The sequence below is a fragment of the Salvelinus namaycush genome, unplaced genomic scaffold (assembly GCF_016432855.1).
Source record: "Salvelinus namaycush isolate Seneca unplaced genomic scaffold, SaNama_1.0 Scaffold1641, whole genome shotgun sequence".
Taxonomy (NCBI): domain Eukaryota; kingdom Metazoa; phylum Chordata; class Actinopteri; order Salmoniformes; family Salmonidae; genus Salvelinus; species Salvelinus namaycush.
In genome coordinates, this window is record NW_024058388.1 from 13,880 (window position 1) to 35,584 (window position 21,705).

The 21,705-nt window shown below is 50.0% G+C and overlaps 1 protein-coding gene across 1 annotated transcript in view; it reads right to left on the minus strand.

Annotated features, from left to right (window-relative positions):
• Positions 1-20,864, minus strand: part of LOC120037224 (netrin receptor UNC5B-a-like) — a gene marked incomplete at its 3' end in the record, with an annotated part of 33,265 nt that extends 12,401 nt beyond the window's left edge. The window contains exons 1-5 of the mRNA XM_038983401.1: positions 20,849-20,864; positions 17,955-18,179; positions 11,345-11,488; positions 8,122-8,225; positions 5,502-5,682 (exon numbers count right to left, since the gene is read on the minus strand). Coding sequence (XP_038839329.1) covers positions 5,502-5,682; positions 8,122-8,225; positions 11,345-11,488; positions 17,955-18,179; positions 20,849-20,864 — 670 coding nt within the window. The remainder of the gene's footprint in view (positions 1-5,501; positions 5,683-8,121; positions 8,226-11,344; positions 11,489-17,954; positions 18,180-20,848) is intronic.
• Positions 20,865-21,705: the final 841 nt, after the last annotated feature.

A 21,705-nucleotide genomic window follows, 5' to 3' on the forward strand; every position in this document is an offset into this window, starting at 1 on the left:
ATGTCTCCCAACTAAGGGGGTTGGCTGTATGCAGATGGACCTGGATGCCTGACTGTTCTCCCTGTTAAGGAGGGTCTGCTGATGCAGATTACCGGTGCTGCTGTCCTCCGCTAAGGAGGCTGCCTGTCTCCCACTAAGGAGTGTCTGCTGATAGACAGATGACCTGGTGCTGCTCGTCTCCCACTAAGGAGGGTATGCTGTAGACAGATGACCTGGTGTGCGTTCTCCGCTGAGAGGAGGGTCTGCGTTATGAGATGACTGGTGCTGCTCGTCTCCTAAGGAGGGTATCTGCTGTAGCAGATGACCTGGTGCTGCTGTTCTCCCACTAAGGAGGGTCTGCTGTATGCAGCATGTACCTGGGTGCTGTCTCCCACTAAGGAGGGGCTGCGGTATGCCAGATGACTGGTGCTGCTGTCTCCCGCTAAGGGAGGGTCTGCTGTAGCAGATTACTTGGTGCTGCTGTCTCCCGCGTAAGGAAGGGTGCTGTCTCCCATAAGGAGGGTCTGCTGTAGACAGATGACGGGTAGCTGCCTGTCTCCCACTAAGCAGGGAGGGTTTACTGCTGTAGAAAGGACTAGGTAGCTGCGTCGCCCGCCCCTAAAGGAGGGTCTGCTGTAGACAGATGGACCTGGTGCTGACTGTCCCCACTAAGGAGGGTCTGCTGTCTACCACAAGGAGGGTCTGCTGTAGACAGTGACACTGGTCGGCTTTGCTGTGTTCCAATAAGGAGGGTCTGCTGTCTCCCACTAAGGAGGGTCTGCTGTTCCCACTAAGGAGGGCCTTGCTGTAGACAGATGACCTGGTGCTGCTGTCTTCCCACTAAGGAGGGTCTGCTGTAGACAGATGACCTGTGGTGCTGCTGTACTCCCACAAGGAGGGTGTGCTGTACGACAGATGACCTGTGGTGCGATGGTCTCCCGCTAAGGAGGTCTGCTGTCTCCCGCCTAAAGGAGGGTCTGCTGTATAGAGGCACCTGGTGCGCTGTCTCCAATAAGGAGGGTCTGCTGTAGACAGAGACTGGGTGCTGTCTCCCGGATAGAGGGCTGTCATGCTGTAGAAGTGGACCTGGTGCTGCTGTCCACTAAGGAGGGTCTGCTGTAGACGATGCCTGGTGCTGCTGTGCTCCCACTATAGGAGGGTATGCTGGTAGACAGATGACCTGGCTCTGCTGTACTCCCAACTAAGGAGGGTCTGCTGTAGACAGAAGGACTGGTGCTGCTGTCCTCCTACTAAGGAGGGTTAGCTGTAGGCAGATTGACCTGGTGCGGCTTGTCTCCCACTAAGGAGGTCTGCTCGTAGACAGTGACTGGTGTTGACGTGCTCACACTAAGGAGGGTACGCTCTCCCACTAAGGAGGTTCTGCGTAGACAGAGACCTGGTGCTGCCTGTCTACTAGAGAGGAGTTACAGCAGCATCTAGATGTTCAATCTGGCACAGGTTACGTCAGACCTGGGCTACTGACGTTAACAACACCGGTTACTGTCTAGACGAAATATAAGATATCACAAAATACTTCCAGAAATCAGGATGACAAATATAAATTCTATTTGGACCTATTAGAACACACCAAAAAACGACACGTATCTAGGACTAAATATCAGCAACACAGGTAGCTTTCACATCGCTGTGAACGAGCTGAGAGACAAAGCAATCTATGCCATTAAAAGGATAATTAAAATCGAAATTCCAATTAGAAACTCCTATTAACGCGTGTAGATCAGAATTGGGCCAATACCCCTCTCCTTTATTAGAATAGAAAAAAAAGAGCCATCAAATTTTACAACCATCTAAAAACAAGTGACCCCAAAACCTTCCATCACACAGCTCTACAATGTCAAGAGATGAAACCAGAGAAGAGTCCCCTCAGCCAGCTGGTTCTGAGGCTCAGTTCACCAACCCAAACCAACCCCATAGAGCCTCAGGACAGCAGTCAGAAAATCTGGCCCAACCAAATCATCACAAAGCAAAAATAAAAATATATATCACCTATTGGAAAGACACCACAAAACACAAAAAATCAAAGTAAACATCAATGATATTTGTCTCTAAACAGACAGTACATGGTGGCAGACTATCTGACCACTGTGACTGATAGAAAACTGAGCAAAACATTGACTAGGTACAGACTCAGTGAGCACAGTCTGGCTGTAGAGACCGGTCGTCACAGACAAACCTGGCTGCCCAGAGAGGACAGTCTGGCTATAGAGACCGGTCGTCACAGACAAACCTGGCTGCCCAGAGAGGACAGTCTGGCTATAGAGACCGGTCGTCACAGACAAACCTGGCTGCCCAGAGAGGACAGTCTGGCTACAGAGACCGGTCATCACAGACAAACCTGGCTGTCCAGAGAGGACAGTCTGGCTATAGAGACCGGTCGTCACAGACAAACCTGGCTGCCCAGAGAGGACAGTCTGGCTATAGAGACCGGTCGTCACAGACAAACCTGGCTGCCCAGAGAGGACAGTCTGGCTATAGAGACCGGTCATCACAGACAAACCTGGCTGCCCAGAGAGGACAGTCTGGCTATAGAGACCGGTCGTCACAGACAAACCTGGCTGCCCAGAGAGGACAGTCTGGCTATAGAGACCGGTCGTCACAGACAAACCTGGCTGCCCAGAGAGGACAGTCTGGCTATAGAGACCGGTCATCACAGACAAACCTGGCTGTCCAGAGAGGACAGTCTGGCTACAGAGACCGGTCATCACAGACAAACCTGGCTGCCCAGAGAGGACAGTCTGGCTATAGAGACCGGTCGTCACAGACAAACCTGGCTGCCCAGAGAGGACAGTCTGGCTATAGAGACCGGTCATCACAGACAAACCTGGCTGCCCAGAGAGGACAGTCTGGCTATAGAGACCGGTCATCACAGACAAACCTGGCTGCCCAGAGAGGACAGTCTGACTACAGAGACCGGTCGTCACAGACAAACCTGGCTGCCCAGAGAGGACAGTCTGGCTATAGAGACCGGTCATCACAGACAAACCTGGCTGCCCAGAGAGGACAGTCTGGCTATAGAGACCGGTCGTCACAGACAAACCTGGCTGCCCAGAGAGGACAGTCTGGCTATAGAGACCGGTCGTCACAGACAAACCTGGCTGCCCAGAGAGGACAGTCTGGCTATAGAGACCGGTCGTCACAGACAAACCTGGCTGTCCAGAGAGGACAGTCTGGCTACAGAGACCGGTCATCACAGACAAACCTGGCTGCCCAGAGAGGACAGTCTGGCTATAGAGACCGGTCGTCACAGACAAACCTGGCTGCCCAGAGAGGACAGTCTGGCTATAGAGACCGGTCATCACAGACAAACCTGGCTGCCCAGAGAGGACAGTCTGGCTATAGAGACCGGTCATCACAGACAAACCTGGCTGCCCAGAGAGGACAGTCTGACTACAGAGACCGGTCGTCACAGACAAACCTGGCTGCCCAGAGAGGACAGTCTGGCTATAGAGACCGGTCATCACAGACAAACCTGGCTGCCCAGAGAGGACAGTCTGGCTATAGAGACCGGTCATCACAGACAAACCTGGCTGCCCAGAGAGGACAGTCTGGCTATAGAGACCGGTCGTCACAGACAAACCTGGCTGCCCAGAGAGGACAGTCTGGCTATAGAGACCGGTCGTCACAGACAAACCTGGCTGCCCAGAGAGGACAGTCTGGCTATAGAGACCGGTCGTCACAGACAAACCTGGCTGCCCAGAGAGGACAGGCTGTGCTCACTCTGCTCCAGGGGAGAGGTAGAGACAGAGCTGCATTTCCTACTACACTGTGACAAATACTCAGACCTTAGAGAATATTTATTTCCCAAAATTATAATTCAATACAAAGGATTTCAAACTATAAAAGACAAAGAAAACATCTAATATTTATTGGGTGAAAAGCCAAACTGTGCAGTTTTGGTAGCCAAATATGTGTCCTCCTGCCATAACCTGAGGGACAGCCAGTGAAAAGTGCAAAGTAATGTCGATAATATTTCCCATCTTGTTTTGTTTTGTCTTTCATACCAGGTCATGTGTCTTCTCAGTCATGTTGAGACTGGTCTACTACCAGGTCATGTGTCTTCTCAGTCATGTTGACACTGGTCCACTACCAGGTCATGTGTCTTCTCAGTCATGTTGACACTGGTCTACTACCAGGTCATGTGTCTTCTCAGTCATGTTGAGACTGGTCTACTACCAGGTCATGTGTCTTCTCAGTCATGTTGACACTGGTCTACTACCAGGTCATGTGTCTTCTCAGTCATGTTGACACTGGTCTACTACCAGGTCATGTGTCTTCTCAGTCATGTTGACACTGGTCTACTACCAGGTCATGTGTCTTCTCAGTCATGTTGACACTGGTCTACTACCAGGTCATGTGTCTTCTCAGTCATGTTGACACTGGTCTACTACCAGGTCATGTGTCTTCTCAGTCATGTTGACACTGGTCTACTACCAGGTCATGTGTCTTCTCAGTCATGTTGAGACTGGTCTACTACCAGGTCATGTGTCTTCTCAGTCATGTTGACACTGGTCTACTACCAGGTCATGTGTCTTCTCAGTCATGTTGACACTGGTCTACTACCAGGTCATGTGTCTTCTCAGTCATGTTGACACTGGTCTACTACCAGGTCATGTGTCTTCTCAGTCATGTTGACACTGGTCTACTACCAGGTCATGTGTCTTCTCAGTCATGTTGACACTGGTCTACTACCAGGTCATGTGTCTTCTCAGTCATGTTGACACTGGTCTACTACCAGGTCATGTGTCTTCTCAGTCATGTTGAGACTGGTCTACTACCAGGTCATGTGTCTTCTCAGTCATGTTGACACTGGTCTACTACCAGGTCATGTGTCTTCTCAGTCATGTTGACACTGGTCTACTACCAGGTCATGTGTCTTCTCAGTCATGTTGAGACTGGTCTACTACCAGGTCATGTGTCTTCTCAGTCATGTTGAGACTGGTCTACTACTGCTTTAATGTATTATTATTCTCATTAATATTGTTGTTGTAGTTGCTGTTAATGGTAATCCCATGTCCACTACTACTACTACTGTTATGATTACTTTATCACTGTTGGTTCCACCATTACTGTATAGGTGTACTTTGACAAAGTCTGTGATTTAACTTGCCATGTAAATAAAGTCTACTGAATTAAAAGAGAGAGTAGAGATTGAGAGAGACAGAAAAACACACTGTGTGTGTGTGTGTGTGTGTGTGTGTGTGTGTGTGTGTGTGTGTGTGTGTGTGTGTGTGTGTGTGTGTGTGTGTGTGTGTCTTATAGTGAGACTGTGTGTGTGTGTGTGTGTGTGTGTGTGTGTGTGTGTGTGTGTGTGTGTGTGTGTGTGTGTGTGTGTGTCTTATAGTGAGACTGTGTGTGTGTGTGTGTGTGTGTGTGTGTGTGTCTTATAGTGAGACTGTGTGTGTGTGTGTGTGTGTGTGTGTGTGTGTGTGTGTGTGTGTGTGTGTGTGTGTGTGTGTGTGTGTGTGTGTGTGTGTGTGTACATGCTTATGTGTGTTACTTACCATAGACGATAAGCGTGGCGGTACTACTGCGTCTCCTGGCTACATGGTTACGTGCCACACAAGTGTAGTTGGCCGTGTCAGAGAGACGGGCTTGTTTAATAATGAGGTCATGATCAATGGTCATCAGGAAGTTAGAGTCCTGAGCTGGGTCTATGGTTTCCTCATTCTTTAACCAGTCAACCTGGGGGAGGGGAGGGGAGGGGAGAGGGGGAGACCAGTTAGAGTCCTGAGCTGGGTCTATGGTTTCCTCATTCTTTAACCAGTCAACCTGGGGGAGGGGAGAGGGGAGGGGAGAGGGGGAGACCAGTTAGAGTCCTGAGCTGGGTCTATGGTTTCCTCATTCTTTAACCAGTCAACCTGGGGGAGGGAGAGAGGGGAGGGGAGAGGGGGAGACCAGTTAGAGTCCTGAGCTGGGTCTATGGTTTCCTCATTCTTTAACCAGTCAACCTGGGGGAGGGAGAGAGGGGAGGGGAGAGGGGGAGACCAGTTAGAGTCCTGAGCTGGGTCTATGGTTTCCTCATTCTTTAACCAGTCAACCTGGGGAGAGGGGAGAGGGGGGGAGGGGAGAGGGGGAGACCAGTTAGAGTCCTGAGCTGCGTCTATGGTTTCCTCATTCTTTAACCAGTCAACCTGGGGGAGGGGAGAGAGGGGGGAGGGGAGAGGGGGAGAGGGGAGAAGGGGAGACCAGTTAGAGTCCTGAGCTGCGTCTATGGTTTCCTCATTCTTTAACCAGTCAACCTGGGGGAGGGGAGAGAGGGGGGAGGGGAGAGGGGGAGAGGGGAGAGGGGGAGACCAGATAGAGTCCTGAGCTGGGTCTATGGTTTCCTCATTCTTTAACCAGTCAACCTGGGGAGAGGGGAGAGGGGGGAGGGGAGAGGGGGAGACCAGTTAGAGTCCTGAGCTGCGTCTATGGTTTCCTCATTCTTTAACCAGTCAACCTGGGGGAGGGGAGAGAGGGGGGAGGGGAGAGGGGGAGAGGGGAGAGGGGGAGACCAGTTAGAGTCCTGAGCTGGGTCTATGGTTTCCTCATTCTTTAACCAGTCAACCTGGGGGAGGGGAGAGAGGGGGGAGGGGAGAGGGGGAGAGGGGAGAGGGGGAGAGGGGAGAGGGGGAGACCAGTTAGAGTCCTGAGCTGGGTCTATGGTTTCCTCATTCTTTAACCAGTCAACCTGGGGAGAGGGGAGAGGGGGGAGGGGAGAGGGGGAGACCAGTTAGAGTCCTGAGCTGCGTCTATGGTTTCCTCATTCTTTAACCAGTCAACCTGGGGGAGGGGAGAGAGGGGGGAGGGGAGAGGGGGAGAGGGGAGAGGGGGAGAGGGGAGAGGGGAGAGGGGGAGACCAGTTAGAGTCCTGAGCTGGGTCTATGGTTTCCTCATTCTTTAACCAGTCAACCTGGGGAGAGGGGAGAGGGGAGAGGGGGAGACCAGTTAGAGTCCTGAGCTGCGTCTATGGTTTCCTCATTCTTTAACCAGTCAACCTGGGGGAGGGGAGAGAGGGGGGAGGGGAGAGGGGGAGAGGGGAGAGGGGGAGACCAGTTAGAGTCCTGAGCTGGGTCTATGGTTTCCTCATTCTTTAACCAGTCAACCTGGGGGAGGGAGAGAGGGGGGGGGGGGGGGGGGGAGACCAGTTAGAGTCCTGAGCTGGGTCTATGGTTGCCTCATTCTTTAACCAGTCAACCTTGGGGAGGGGAGAGGGGAGAGGGGAGAGAGAGGGAGACCAGTTAGAGTCCTGAGCTGGGTCAGTTAGAGAAGACAGAGAGAACACCACACAGACACAAGGACACACACACACACACACACACACACACACACACACACACACACACACACACACACACACACACACACACACACACACACACACACACACACACACACACACACACACAACAAAAAGAACAACACACACACACACACACACATGAACACATGTACACACCAACAAATCAAGGCAAACACACAAGTCACCCAGGACTGATCCAATCCTGCAATGTCCCAATGCCAACACTGGATGACATTTACCAGACAAATACATATGTTCCCTGTCACTCTGTTTCTGTTATTGGCTCGGTTTATCCCTCCTAAACATGTACACTCAGCCACACATGCACACGCATGCTCACACACACACGGTCTGTCAGGAAAGTCTGTCAGGAGGAGTGATGAAGATGATTATGAAGAGGATTATGAAGATGAGTGATGAGGAGTGATGAAGAGGGATGAAGATGATGAGGAGCGATAAGGAGTGATGAAGAGGAGGATGAGTGATGAGGAGTGATGAGGAGTGATGAGGAGTGATGAAGTGGAGGAGAAGTGATGAGGAAGAGGGATGAAAGAAGAGTGATGATGAAGAGTGGTGATGAAGAGTGATGATGAAGAGGAGGAGTGATGAAAATGAGTGATGAAGAGGAATGATGAAGAGGAGGAGTCATGAAGATGGCGATCGATGAAGAGGAGTGATGAAGATGACGGGTGATGAAGATGACGGGATGAAGAGGATGTGATGAGGACACACACACACACACACACACACACACACACACACACACACACACACACACACACACACACACACACACACACACACACACACACACACACACACACACACAGGTAGTGTACCTCAGCAGGGGGAATACCCTCAGGGGGTCGACACTGCAGCAACACCTCCTGCTCCAATCTCACCTCTCGACCCAGAGGCTCCTGTTCAAAGGACTTACGCAGATCTGCAGACAGGGAGACAGAGGGTGGTGACAGAGAGTTTTATATTATTTATTAATTATATTTCACCTTTATTTAACCAGGTAGGCCAGTTGAGAACAAGTTCTCATTTACAACTGCGACCTGGCCAAGATAAAGCAAAGCAGTGCGACACAAACAACAACACAGAGTTACACATGGGATAAACTGAGTGTCTGTGTGTGTGTGTGGGGGAGGGGGTGGGGGGGTGGGGGGACTACAATTAAGGTTGGAATTAGGATAAGGGGTTAGTGGTTAGGTTTGGGTTTAGGGTTAGAGAAAATAGGATTTTTAATGGAAATCCATTTTAGGTCCTCACGAGGATAGAAAAACAAAATGTGTGTGTGTGTCTCAGAAGATGCTGTGTGTGTTACTCAGAGTCAGTTTCTCTCTCTCTCTCTGTGTGTGTGTGTGTGTGTGTGTGTGTGTGTGTGTGTGTGTGTGTGTGTGTGTGTGTGTGTGTGTGTGTGTGTGTGTGTGTGTGTGTGTGTGTGTGTGTGTGTGTGTGTGTGTGTGTGGGGGAGGGGGTGGGGGGGTGGGGGGACTACAATTAAGGTTGGAATTAGGATAAGGGGTTAGTGGTTAGGTTTGGGTTTAGGGTTAGAGAAAATAGGATTTTTAATGGAAATCCATTTTAGGTCCTCACGAGGATAGAAAAACAAAATGTGTGTGTGTGTCTCAGAAGATGCTGTGTGTGTTACTCAGAGTCAGTTTCTCTCTCTCTCTCTGTGTGTGTGTGTGTGTGTGTGTGTGTGTGTGTGTGTGTGTGTGTGTGTGTGTGTGTGTGTGTGTGTGTGTGTGTGTGTGTGTGTGTGTGTGTGTGTGTCTGTGGGACAGTGTGAGTGACAGATCTTCTCCTCTCCTCTCTGACAGCTGTCAGAGAAACCAATGAATCCCTCACTAGGCTTTTAACTGTGTAGCTAACCAACATGCTAGTGTGTGTGTGTGTGTGTGTGTGTGTGTGTGTGTGTGTGTGTGTGTGTGTGTGTGTGTGTGTGTGTGTGTGTGTGTGTGTCTTCCAGGCATGTATCTCATCAACAAGCACAGTGTGTCAATCACACCACATATCCAGTAGGAGTCATGTGAAGGACATGTGTCAATCACACCACATGTCCAGTAGGAGTCATGTGAAGGACATGTGTCAATCACACCACATATCCAGTAGGAGTCATGTGAAGGACATGTGTCAATCACACCACATATCCAGTAGGAGTCATGTGAAGGACATGTGTCAATCACAGCACATATCCAGTAGGAGTCATGTGAAGGACATGTGTCAATCACACCACATATCCAGTAGGAGTCATGTGAAGGACATGTGTCAAACGTATCTGGATGGATGTGAATGAACGTTGTCACAGACACCACAGACACCACAAACACCACAAACACCACAGACACACAGACACCACAGACACCACATACACCACAACCACCACAGACACCACAAACACACAGACACCACAGACACCACAAACACCACAGACACCACAAACACACAGACACCACAGACACCACAAATACACAGACACCTGAAACACCACAAACACCACAAACACAGACACACAGACACCACAAACACCACAGACATCACAGACACCACAGACACCAGACACCACAAACACCACAAACACCACAGACACCACAGACACCACATAGACACAGACACCACAAACACCACAGACACCACAAACACACATACACCACAAACACACAGACACCACATAGACACAGACACCACAAACACCACAGACACCACAGACACCACATAGACACAGACACCACAAACACACAGACACCACAGACACCACACCCCCCCACACACACAATGATCCCCCCAACACACAGATCCCCTCCCCACACACACAGAACCCCCCCCCCCTCACACACACAGAACCCCCCCCCCCACACACACAGAACCCCCCCCCCCACACACAGATCCCCCAGACTCCCTCTCTCACTGTACCTACAGATCCCCCAGACTCCCTCTCTCACTGTACCTACAGATCCCCCAGACTCCCTCTCTCACTGTACCTACAGATCCCCCAGACTCCCTCTCTCACTGTACCTACAGATCCCCCAGACTCCCTCTCTCACTGTACCTACAGATCCCCCAGACTCCCTCTCTCACTGTACCTACAGATCCCCCAGACTCCCTCTCTCACTGTACCTACAGATCCCCCAGACTCCCTCTCTCACTGTACCTACAGATCCCCCAGACTCCCTCTCTCACTGTACCTACAGATCCCCCAGACTCCCTCTCTCACTGTACCTACAGATCCCCCAGACTCCCTCTCTCACTGTACCTACAGATCCCCCAGACTCCCTCTCTCACTGTACCTACAGATCCCCCAGACTCCCTCTCTCACTGTACCTACAGATCCCCCAGACTCCCTCTCTCACTGTACCTACAGATCCCCCAGACTCCCTCTCTCACTGTACCTACAGATCCCCCAGACTCCCTCTCTCACTGTACCTACAGATCCCCAGACTCCCTCTCTCACTGTACCTACAGATCCCCCAGACTCCCTCTCTCACTGTACCTACAGATCCCCCAGACTCCCTCTCTCACTGTACCTACAGATCCCCCAGACTCCCTCTCTCACTGTACCTACAGATCCCCCAGACTCCCTCTCTCACTGTACCTACAGATCCCCCAGACTCCCTCTCTCACTGTACCTACAGATCCCCCAGACTCCCTCTCTCACTGTACCTACAGATCCCACAGACTCCCTCTCTCACTGTACCTACATGCGATGTGGACGTACGCCCGGCTACTCTTGGTGGTGCATGCAGAGCTCCAGGCCACACACTGTACCTACATGCGATGTGGACGTACGCCCGGCTACTCTTGGTGGTGCCTGCAGAGCTCCAGGCAACACACTGTACCTACATGTGATGTGGACGTACTCCCGGCTACTCTTGGTGGTGCCTGCAGAGCTCCAGGCAACACACTGTACCTACATGCGATGTGGACGTACGCCCGGCTACTCTTGGTGGTGCCTGCAGAGCTCCAGGCAACACACTGTACCTACATGCGATGTGGACGTACGCCCGGCTACTCTTGGTGGTGCCTGCAGAGCTCCAGGCAACACACTGTACCTACATGCGATGTGGACGTACGCCCGGCTACTCTTGGTGGTGCCTGCAGAGCTCCAGGCAACACACTGACACCAGTAGTCCTCCAGACCAAACAGTTCCTCCACCTGGGTCCTCGATACAGAGATATCCACCTCCCTCACCACCAGGCCTGGGAGAGAGGGGGGAGAGGGGAGAGAGAGGGGAGAGAGAGGGGAGAGAGGGGGGAGAGAGGGGGGAGGGGAGTGGAGAGATGGGGGAGAGGGAGTGGAGAGATGGGGGAGAGAGAGTGGAGAGATGGGGAGAGAGAGGGAGGAGATGGGGGAGAGAGAGGGGAGAGAGAGGGGGGAGCGAGAGGGAGGAGAGAGGGGAGAGAGTGGAGAGATGGGGGAGAGAGGGGGGGAAGAAAGAGGGGGGAGAGGCGAGATGGGGGAGAGAGGAGGGGAGAGGAAAGAGGGGGGAGAGAGGGAGGAAAGAGGGGGGAGAGAGGAGAGAGGGGGGAGAGAGTAGGGAGAGATTAGGGAGAGGGGGAGAGAGGGGGAGAGGGGGGAGAGAGAGAGGGGGAGAGGGGGGGAGAGGGGAGAGAGAGGGGGAGAGGGGGGAGAGGGGGGAGGGAGAGAGGAAAGAGGGGGGAGAGAGGGGGGGGGAAGAGGGGGGAGAGAGGAGAGAGGGGGGAGAGAGTAGGGAGAGATTAGGGAGAGGGGGGAGAGGGGGGAGAGAGAGAGGGGAGCGAGAGAAAGGGGAAAGAGGGGAGAGAGAGGGGGAGAGAGAGGGGAGAGAGTGGTGAGAGCGGGGGAGAGAGCGGGGGAGAGGGGAGAGAGAGGGGGAGAGAGGGGGAAAGAGGGGGGAGAGAGGGGAGAGAGTGGAGAGAGAGGGGAGAGAGTGGAGGAAGCGGGGGAGAGAGGGGAGATAGAGGGGAGAGAGAGGGGAGAGAGAGGGGAGAGAGTGGGGAGAGCGGGGGAGAGAGTGAGGAGAGAGAGGAGAGAAGGGATAGACTGAGATCATTATATGTTAATGAATGCAGTGTACAGTAGCGATGCGCGGGTTGACTCATAACCTGCAGTCCCCATGGTGATATCTGTGGGGTGGGCTGGTTTAGTAGTCCCCATGGTGATATCTGTGGGGTGGGCTGGTTTAGTAGTCCCCATGGTGATATCTGTGGGGTGGGCTGGTTTAGTCGTCCCCATGGTGATATCTGTGGGGTGGGCTGGTTTAGTAGTCCCCATGGTGATATCTGTGTGGTGGGCTGGTTTAGTAGTCCCCATGGTGATATCTGTGTGGTGGGCTGGTTTAGTAGTCCCCATGGTGATATCTGTGGGGTGGGCTGGTTTAGTCGTCCCCATGGTGATATCTGTGGGGTGGGCTGGTTTAGTCGTCCCCATGGTGATATCTGTGGGGTGGGCTGGTTTAGTCGTCCCCATGGTGATATCTGTGGGGTGGTTTAGTCGTCCCCATGGTGATATCTGTGGGGTGGTTTAGTCGTCCCCATGGTGATATCTGTGGGGTGGTTTAGTAGTCCCCATGGTGATATCTGTGGGGTGGGCTGGTTTAGTAGTCCCCATGGTGATATCTGTGGGGTGGGCTGGTTTAGTAGTCCCCATGGTGATATCCTCAGGGTGGGCTGGTTTAGTAGTCCCCATGGTGATATCTGTGGGGTGGGCTGGTTTAGTCGTCCCCATGGTGATATCCTCAGGGTGGGCTGGTTTAGTCGTCCCCATGGTGATATCTGTGGGGTGGGCTGGTTTAGTAGTCCCCATGGTGATATCTGTGGGGTGGGCTGGTTTAGTAGTCCCCATGGTGATATCCTCAGGGTGGGCTGGTTTAGTAGTCCCCATGGTGATATCCTCAGGGTGGGCTGGTTTAGTAGTCCCCATGGTGATATCTGTGGGGTGGGCTGGTTTAGTCGTCCCCATGGTGATATCTGTGTGGTGGGCTGGTTTAGTAGTCCCCATGGTGATATCTGTGGGGTGGGCTGGTTTAGTAGTCCCCATGGTGATATCCTCAGGGTGGGCTGGTTTAGTAGTCCCCATGGTGATATCTGTGGGCTGGTTTAGTAGTCCCCATGGTGATATCTGTGGGCTGGTTTAGTAGTCCCCATGGTGATATCTGTGGGGTGGGCTGGTTTAGTAGTCCCCATGGTGATATCTGTGGGGTGGGCTGGTTTAGTAGTCCCCATGGTGATATCTGTGGGGTGGGCTGGGTTAGTAGTCCCCATGGTGATATCTGTGGGGTGGGCTGGTTTAGTAGTCCCCATGGTGATATCCTCAGGGTGGGCTGGTTTAGTAGTCCCCATGGTGATATCTGTGGGGTGGGCTGGTTTAGTCGTCCCCATGGTGATATCTGTGGGTTGGGCTGGTTTAGTCGTCCCCATGGTGATATCTGTGGGGTGGGCTGGTTTACTAGTCCCCATGGTGATATCTGTGGGGTGGGCTGGTTTAGTAGTCCCCATGGTGATATCCTCAGGGTGGGCTGGTTTAGTAGTCCCCATGGTGATATCTGTGGGGTGGGCTGGTTTAGTCGTCCCCATGGTGATATCTGTGGGGTGGGCTGGTTTAGTAGTCCCCATGGTGATATCTGTGGGGTGGGCTGGTTTAGTAGTCCCCATGGTGATATCTGTGGGGTGGGCTGGTTTAGTAGTCCCCATGGTGATATCTGTGGGGTGGGCTGGTTTAGTCGTCCCCATGGTGATATCTGTGGGGTGGGCTGGTTTAGTAGTCCCCATGGTGATATCTGTGGGGTGGGCTGGTTTAGTAGTCCCCATGGTGATATCTGTGGGGTGGGCTGGTTTAGTCGTCCCCATGGTGATATCTGTGGGGTGGGCTGGTTTAGTAGTCCCCATGGTGATATCTGTGGGGTGGGCTGGTTTAGTAGTCCCCATGGTGATATCCTAGGGTGGGCTGGTTTAGTAGTCCTCATGGTGATATCTGTGGGGTGGGCTGGTTTAGTAGTCCCCATGGTGATATCTGTGGGGTGGGCTGGTTTAGTCGTCCCCATGGTGATATCTGTGGGGTGGGCTGGTTTAGTAGTCCCCATGGTGATATCTGTGGGGTGGGCTGGTTTAGTAGTCCCCATGGTGATATCCTAGGGTGGGCTGGTTTAGTAGTCCCCATGGTGATATCTGTGGGGTGGGCTGGTTTAGTAGTCCCCATGGTGATATCTGTGGGGTGGGCTGGTTTAGTCATCCCCATGGTGATATCTGTGGGGTGGGCTGGTTTAGTAGTCCCCATGGTGATATCCTCAGGGTGGGCTGGTTTAGTAGTCCCCATGGTGATATCTGCAGGGTGGGCTGGTTTAGTAGTCCCCATGGTGATATCTGTGGGGTGGGCTGGTTTAGTCGTCCCCATGGTGATATCTGTGTGGTGGACTGGTTTAGTAGTCCCCATGGTGATATCTGTGGGGTGGGCTGGTTTAGTAGTCCCCATGGTGATATCTGTGGGGTGGGCTGGTTTAGTAGTCCCCATGGTGATATCTGTGGGGTGGGCTGGTTTAGTAGTCCCCATGGTGATATCTGTGTGGTGGGCTGGTTTAGTAGTCCCCATGGTGATATCTGTGTGGTGGGCTGGTTTAGTAGTCCCCATGGTGATATCTGTGTGGTGGGCTGGTTTAGTCGTCCCCATGGTGATATCCGTGGGGTGGGCTGGTTTAGTAGTCCCCATGGTGATATCCTCAGGGTGGGCTGGTTTAGTCGTCCCCATGGTGATATCTGTGGGGTGGGCTGGTTTAGTAGTCCCCATGGTGATATCTGTGGGGTGGGCTGGTTTAGTAGTCCCCATGGTGATATCTGTGGGGTGGGCTGGTTTAGTAGTCCCCATGGTGATATCTGTGTGGTGGGCTGGTTTAGTAGTCCCCATGGTGATATCTGTGTGGTGGGCTGGTTTAGTAGTCCCCATGGTGATATCTGTGGGGTGGGCTGGTTTAGTCGTCCCCATGGTGATATCTGTGGGGTGGGCTGGTTTAGTAGTCCCCATGGTGATATCTGTGGGGTGGGCTGGTTTAGTAGTCCCCATGGTGATATCTGTGGGGTGGGCTGGTTTAGTAGTCCCCATGGTGATATCTGTGGGGTGGGCTGGTTTAGTAGTCCCCATGGTGATATCTGTTTGGTGGGCTGGTTTAGTAGTCCCCATGGTGATATCTGTGGGGTGGGCTGGTTTAGTAGTCCCCATGGTGATATCTGTGGGGTGGGCTGGTTTAGTAGTCCCCATGGTGATATCTGTGGGGTGGGCTAGTTTAGTAGTCCCCATGGTGATATCTGTGGGGTGGGCTGGTTTAGTAGTCCCCATGGTGATATCTGTGGGGTGGGCTGGTTTAGTAGTCCCCATGGTGATATCTGTGGGGTGGGCTGGTTTGGGGTAATTCATTATTGTGTGAATGAAGGGTGGGCTGGTTTGGGGTAATTCATTATTGTGTGAATGAAGGGTGGGCTGGTTTGGGGTAATTCATTATTGTGTGAATGAAGGGTGGGTGGGTAGCGGGTTAAATAAAGACTAAACTATAACTTAAAAATCATTAAATATATAATTATTGTGCATTTTATATCTATAGGCTACATTGAGGATTTTCTGTCCTTATTTTAGGCTCTCTGGCATTAGTGCGTAACACTAAGCTTCAGGACCTAGCTGCATGAGCGCTAAATAGCTTACACGCCAATCGCCAAATGTTTTTTTGGAACAGGCAGAAAAAGTTAACGTCGATCCATTGGAGGCAAAAAAAGGACAACGTCAGAGTTGAATTATTAGGTGACGCGGTAGAAGAGGATGATAGCAGTGCCGTTCTGTGATGTGTGATGACTGTGAGGCGCTATAAACATTCGACAGTCACAAGAGAGGGACTTCAAATAGGCCTATGGCACGTTAAGGGAACTGTTGCCTACTGTTTAGATGGGTTGACTGGACATCTGGACACTGACTGTCGGGTCTTTAACCTCTCGCCTTAATATTAACTCCTGCAGATTTAAACTTTTCTTGCAGTAAAATGATCCACCAAATGTAGGCAACATTTTGACTCAGGAACAGGAGTGGATAAGTACGATTTATTTATTTCATCTTAAGAGAATGCACAGTTAGGGACCGTCTGTAAACGTGCTATCTTTATCAGCGTCATAAAAGCTGATAGTATTTCTACCACAGTTAGGGACCGTCTGTAAACGTGCTATCTTTATCAGCGTCATAAAAGCTGATGGTATTTCTACCACAGTTAGGGACCGTCTGTAAACGTGATATCTTTATCAGCATCATAAAAGCTGATGGGCCCTAACTGTAGTAGAAATACTATCAGCTTTTATGATGCTGATAAAGATAGCACGTTTACAGACGGTCCCTACATGTGGTAGAAATACTATCAGCTTTTATGACACTGATAAAGATAGCACGTTTACAGACGGTCCCTAACTGTAGTAGAAATACTGTCTGTAAACATGCTATCTTTATCAGCATCATAAAAGCTGATAGTATTTCTACCACAGTTAGGGACCGTCTGTAAACGTGCTATCTTTATCAGCGTCATAAAAGCTGATAGTATTTCTACCACAGTTAGGGACCGTCTGTAAACGTGCTATCTTTATCAGCGTCATAAAAGCTGATAGTATTTCTACCACATAAAATATTGCATTCAAGCTGAACTGAAATCTTATCAGAAGCATGTCGTTTTCACAGCTTTCTGTTTCCTTACAACCGCTACAACTGATGTTATTTTCACAGAAAATCGTTCCCCGTTTATTTTTTTGTTATTGCATTTTCTCCCCCGGTTCCTAAATGTCTTCGCTCAGGGAAAGAAGCAGAGACGACAGAGAAATCTTTACTAATGTCAAATAGATTGAAACATTCATTCTATCATTTAAAAAAAAAACATTATTCTGGTTTATTTAGTCTTCTAGGGCATATAATGACCGAAGAGAAGCTGCATATTCTAATTGACTAACAGCCAATCAAAATGTCAGAAATTATAACCAGAAACTTCTAAATCCGGCTAAATTACCACCCGTCAAAAAATAACTCCTCCATCTGTGACTGTAGCCTACAGCTCATTTTCTATATTAGCAGGTTGGGATCTGGTTTTCTCAGCTTTTCACTATCACATATAGTCGGGAGGTTGTGGATGGGTTATTAGCGATTGCGGGCAGGTGAACAAACAGCTGACCAGCGTACCACTAGTGTACAGGGTTTCTTTATTGTAACGTCTATTAGTGAACGGTTGTGGAAAGTTAAGAGTGAGTGTAGTGTTTGTGTTTGAGAATGACTATGGGATTGTGTGTGTGTGTGTGTGTGTGTGTGTGTGTGTGTGTGTGTGTGTGTGTGTGTGTGTGTGTGTGTGTGTGTGTGTGTGTGTGTGTGTGTGTGAGTGAATTCTTGCGCTCGTGAATGTTCGTGACTATGGGATTCTGTGTGTGTGTGTGTGTGTGTGTGTGTGTGTGTGTGTGTGTGTGTGTGTGTGTGTGTGTGTGTGTGTGTGTGTGTGTGTGTGTGTGTGTGTGTGTGTGTGAATTCTTGCGCTCGTGAATGTTCGTGACTATGGGATTCTGTGTGTGTGTGTGTGTGTGTGTGTGTGTGTGTGTGTGTGTGTGTGTGAATTCTTGCGCTCGTGAATGTTCGTGACTATGGGATTGTGTGATTGCATTGTGTACTCCAGTACTATTCCTGTACCTGTGATCTGGTCGAGGCTCTCTTTGGTCACATGATCGTTCTGGTTGACCCACTCTCCGTTACATTTGAAGTATATCTGCGTAGCGGGGGCGGCCCTACAGCGGAGCTGCACCGGACGGTTCTTTACGACGAACCCATCCTCGGGTTCCAGCTGGAACTCTGGGAGAGGTTCTGCCGGGGCGGAGGGGAAGGAGTCGGATATCACCTCGCTGTAGTCACTGCTCTCTAAGGAGAGAGAGAGAAAGAGGGAGAGAGAATAAGAGGGAGAGAGAGGGAAGGAAGGAAGGAAGGAAGGAAGGAAGGAAGGAAGGAAGGAAGGAAGGAAGGAAGGAAGGAAGGAAGGAAGGAAGGAAGGAAGGAAGGGAGACAGAGAGAGAGAGAGGGAGAGAAAAAAAGAGAAAGAGACAGAAAGAGAGCGAGAGAGATTAGAAAATACATTTGCCTAAATTATATAAATTACTCCTTTCTATACAGAAATATATAAACTCAGCAAAAAAAGAAACGTCCTCTCACTGTAAACTGCGTTTATTTTCAGCAAACTTAACATGTGTAAATATTTGTATGAACATAAGATTCAACAACTGAGACATAAACTGAACAAGTTCCATAGACATGTGACTAACAGAAATGGAATGTGTCCCTGAACAAAGGGAGGGTCAAAATCAAAAGTAACAGTCAGTATCTGGTGTGGCCACCAGCTGCATTAAGGACTGCAGTACATCTCCTCATGGACTGCACCAGATCTGCCAGTTCTTGCTGTGAGATGTTACCCCACTCTTCCACCAAGACACCTGCAAGTTCCAGGACATTTCTGGGGGGAATGGCCCTAGCCCTCACCCTCCGATCCAACAGGTCCCAGACGTGCTCAATGGGATTGAGATCCGGGCTCTTCGCTGGCCATGGCAGAACACTGACATTCCTGTCTTGCAGGAAATTACGCACAAAACGAGCAGTATGGCTGGTGGCATTGTCATGCTGGAGGGTCATGTCAGGATGAGCCTGCAGGAAGGGTACCACATGAGGGAGGAGGATATCTTCCCTGTAACCCACAGCGTTGAGATTGCCTGCAATGACAACATGCTTAGTTCGATGATGCTGTGACACACCGCCACAGACCATGACGTACCCTCCACGTCCAAATCGATCCTGCTCCAGAGTACAGGCCTCAGTGTAACGCTCATTCCTTCAACGATAAACACGAATCCGACCATCACCCCTGGTGAGACAAAACCGCGACTCGTCAGTGAAGAGCACTTTTTGCCAGTCCTGTCTTGTCCAGCAGCCGTGGGTTTGTGCCCATAGGCGACGTTGTTGCCGGTGATGTCTGGTGAGGACCTGCCGTACAACAGGCCTACAAGCCCTCAGTCCAGCCTCTCTCAGCCTGTTGAGGACAGTCTGAGCACTGATGGAGGGATTGTGCGTTCCTGGTGTAACTCGGGCAGTTGTTGTTGCCATCCTGTACCTGACCAGCAGGTGTGATGTTTGGATGTACCGATCCTGTGCAGGTGTTGTTACACGTGGTGTGCCACTGCGAGGACAATCAGCTGTCCATCCTATCTCCCTGTAGCGCTGTCTTAGGCGTCTCACAGTACGGACATTGCAATTTATTGCCCTGACCACATCTGCAGTCCTCATGCCCCCTTGCAGCATGCCTAATGCACGTTCACGCAGATGAGCAGGGACCCTGGGCATCCTTCTTTTGGTGTTTTTCGGTAGAAAGGACTCTTTAGTGTCCTAAGTTTTCATAACTGTGACCTTAATTGCCTTCCGTCTGTAAGCTGTTAGTGTCTTAACGACCGTTCCACAGGTGCATGTTCATTAATTGTTTATGGTTCATTGAACAAGCATGGGAAACAGTGTTTAAACCCTTTACAGTGAAGATCTGTGAAGTTATTTGGATTTTTATGAATAATCTTTCAAAGACAGGTTCTTTTCTTGCTGAGTTCTTCTGTGAGTGTAACTTCTGTGAGTGTGATGTTTACTGTTCATTTTTATTGTTTATTTCACTTATACTTATTATCTACTTCACTTGCTTTGGCAAAGTTAACATATGTTTCCCATGCCAATAAAGCCCCTTGAAATTGAATTGAGAGAGCGATATAAAGAGAGAACCATGGGTAGGAACAGAAAACACACACGGTCAGTAAGCTAGAGGGAGAGTTAGAGAGAGTGAGCGTGAGAATGGAGTGTGTGTGTGTGTGTGTGTGTGTGTGTGTGTGTGTGTGTGTGTGTGTGTGTGTGTGTGTGTGTGTGTGTGTGTGTGTGTGTGTGTGTGTGTGTGTGTAAGCCAGCAAGCCAGAAGGTGTGTGTTACAGTAGTGATAGTAATGTGAATCTGTGAGCTTGGCACCCTGACCAAGCCTTTATTTCACAAAGTCCTTTAAAGTGTTGATAGGTTGTCCCCCCCCCTCTGGTTTCAGTCGTCTGCCCCATCCAGCCTCTCCGGGAGGTACCATGTCCCTCAGCGGGGGTGGACAGGACCTGACCCTCTAGTGACAGGTCTGGTGTTTACAAATTATCCTCAGACGTTTTCCACCTGACACATCGCTCCTGGGTGTGTGTGTGTGTGTGTGTGTGTGTGTGTGTGTGTGTGTGTGTGTGTGTGTGTGTGTGTGTGTGTGTGTGTGTGTGTGTGTGTGTGTGTGTGTGTGTGTGTGTGTGTGTTGGAGTGTGTGTGTGTAAGGGTTTCCGTGGTACCGGACAACGTGACCTGGAAGATTATAATTTACCAGACCCATATGCATTGGGTGCTTAATTAATCCACGGCGCTCCAAGTAACAAATCACATTTACATATATGGTAATACATCTTAACAGAACATGTAACTCATGTAACGAAGCAGCCAATGAAATGTCATTTTCAAAACATTGGAAAACACCATTCTAAATAACACACCTGACAGCAGTTCCATATGTGCCAGAGATTCAACACCTACGATGGGTTAATGATATAACCAGGATTGGCTTCAACCAAAGAAAGTTGATATGAAAATCAACAGAACAGAAGTGAAAAAATGCATAGCACTGGGTGGAATTAGGGAAGTAATTATTATATTATAAATGTAATAATATATAATTACTCCTGTTTATACAAAAATAAATAAAATCATTCAAAAATACTTCCCCAGAAAATATGACTTAGCCACAGAGGATTCGAGCTCCCTATAGGCTATATCATTAGCTTACCACAGACCCGGGTTCGATTCTAGGTTGTGTCGCAGCCGACTGTGACCGGGAGACCCATGAGGCGGGCCATAATTGCAGTGATGGGACGAGACTGTAACAACCAATTGGGGAGGAAAAAAGTAAAAAGTACACAAAAATAAAACAATAACACAAAAATATACAGCTGTCGATTATTTCAAATCACAAGCTTGTGGGCCTATTTGGGAAGCGCGCGCGCGGCAACAGGCCCAGCTGATTATCGAGTCGCGGCTGTCACTGAAAAGCATCTAATCAATCAATTTTATTTTATATAGCCTAATATATCTAATATATGTGAAGATAATGTGGCTTGAGTATCATTTAAAATGTTGAGACAAGAAGAAGGGGAGGGGTGGAGATATAGGACAGTCTCTCTCCAGAATAGCTCAGCTGTCTCCCAACAATTCTTGCGCATTCATTCCTTCATTGTATTCCATTTTATTACGAATTCTCCGTTAGGGATTGTTTGAAAGATTTTTCAAATAGTTTAATGTGAGGAATTATAGTTTTAACATACAGTATTATAATTCGCAAACACTTTCCTACATT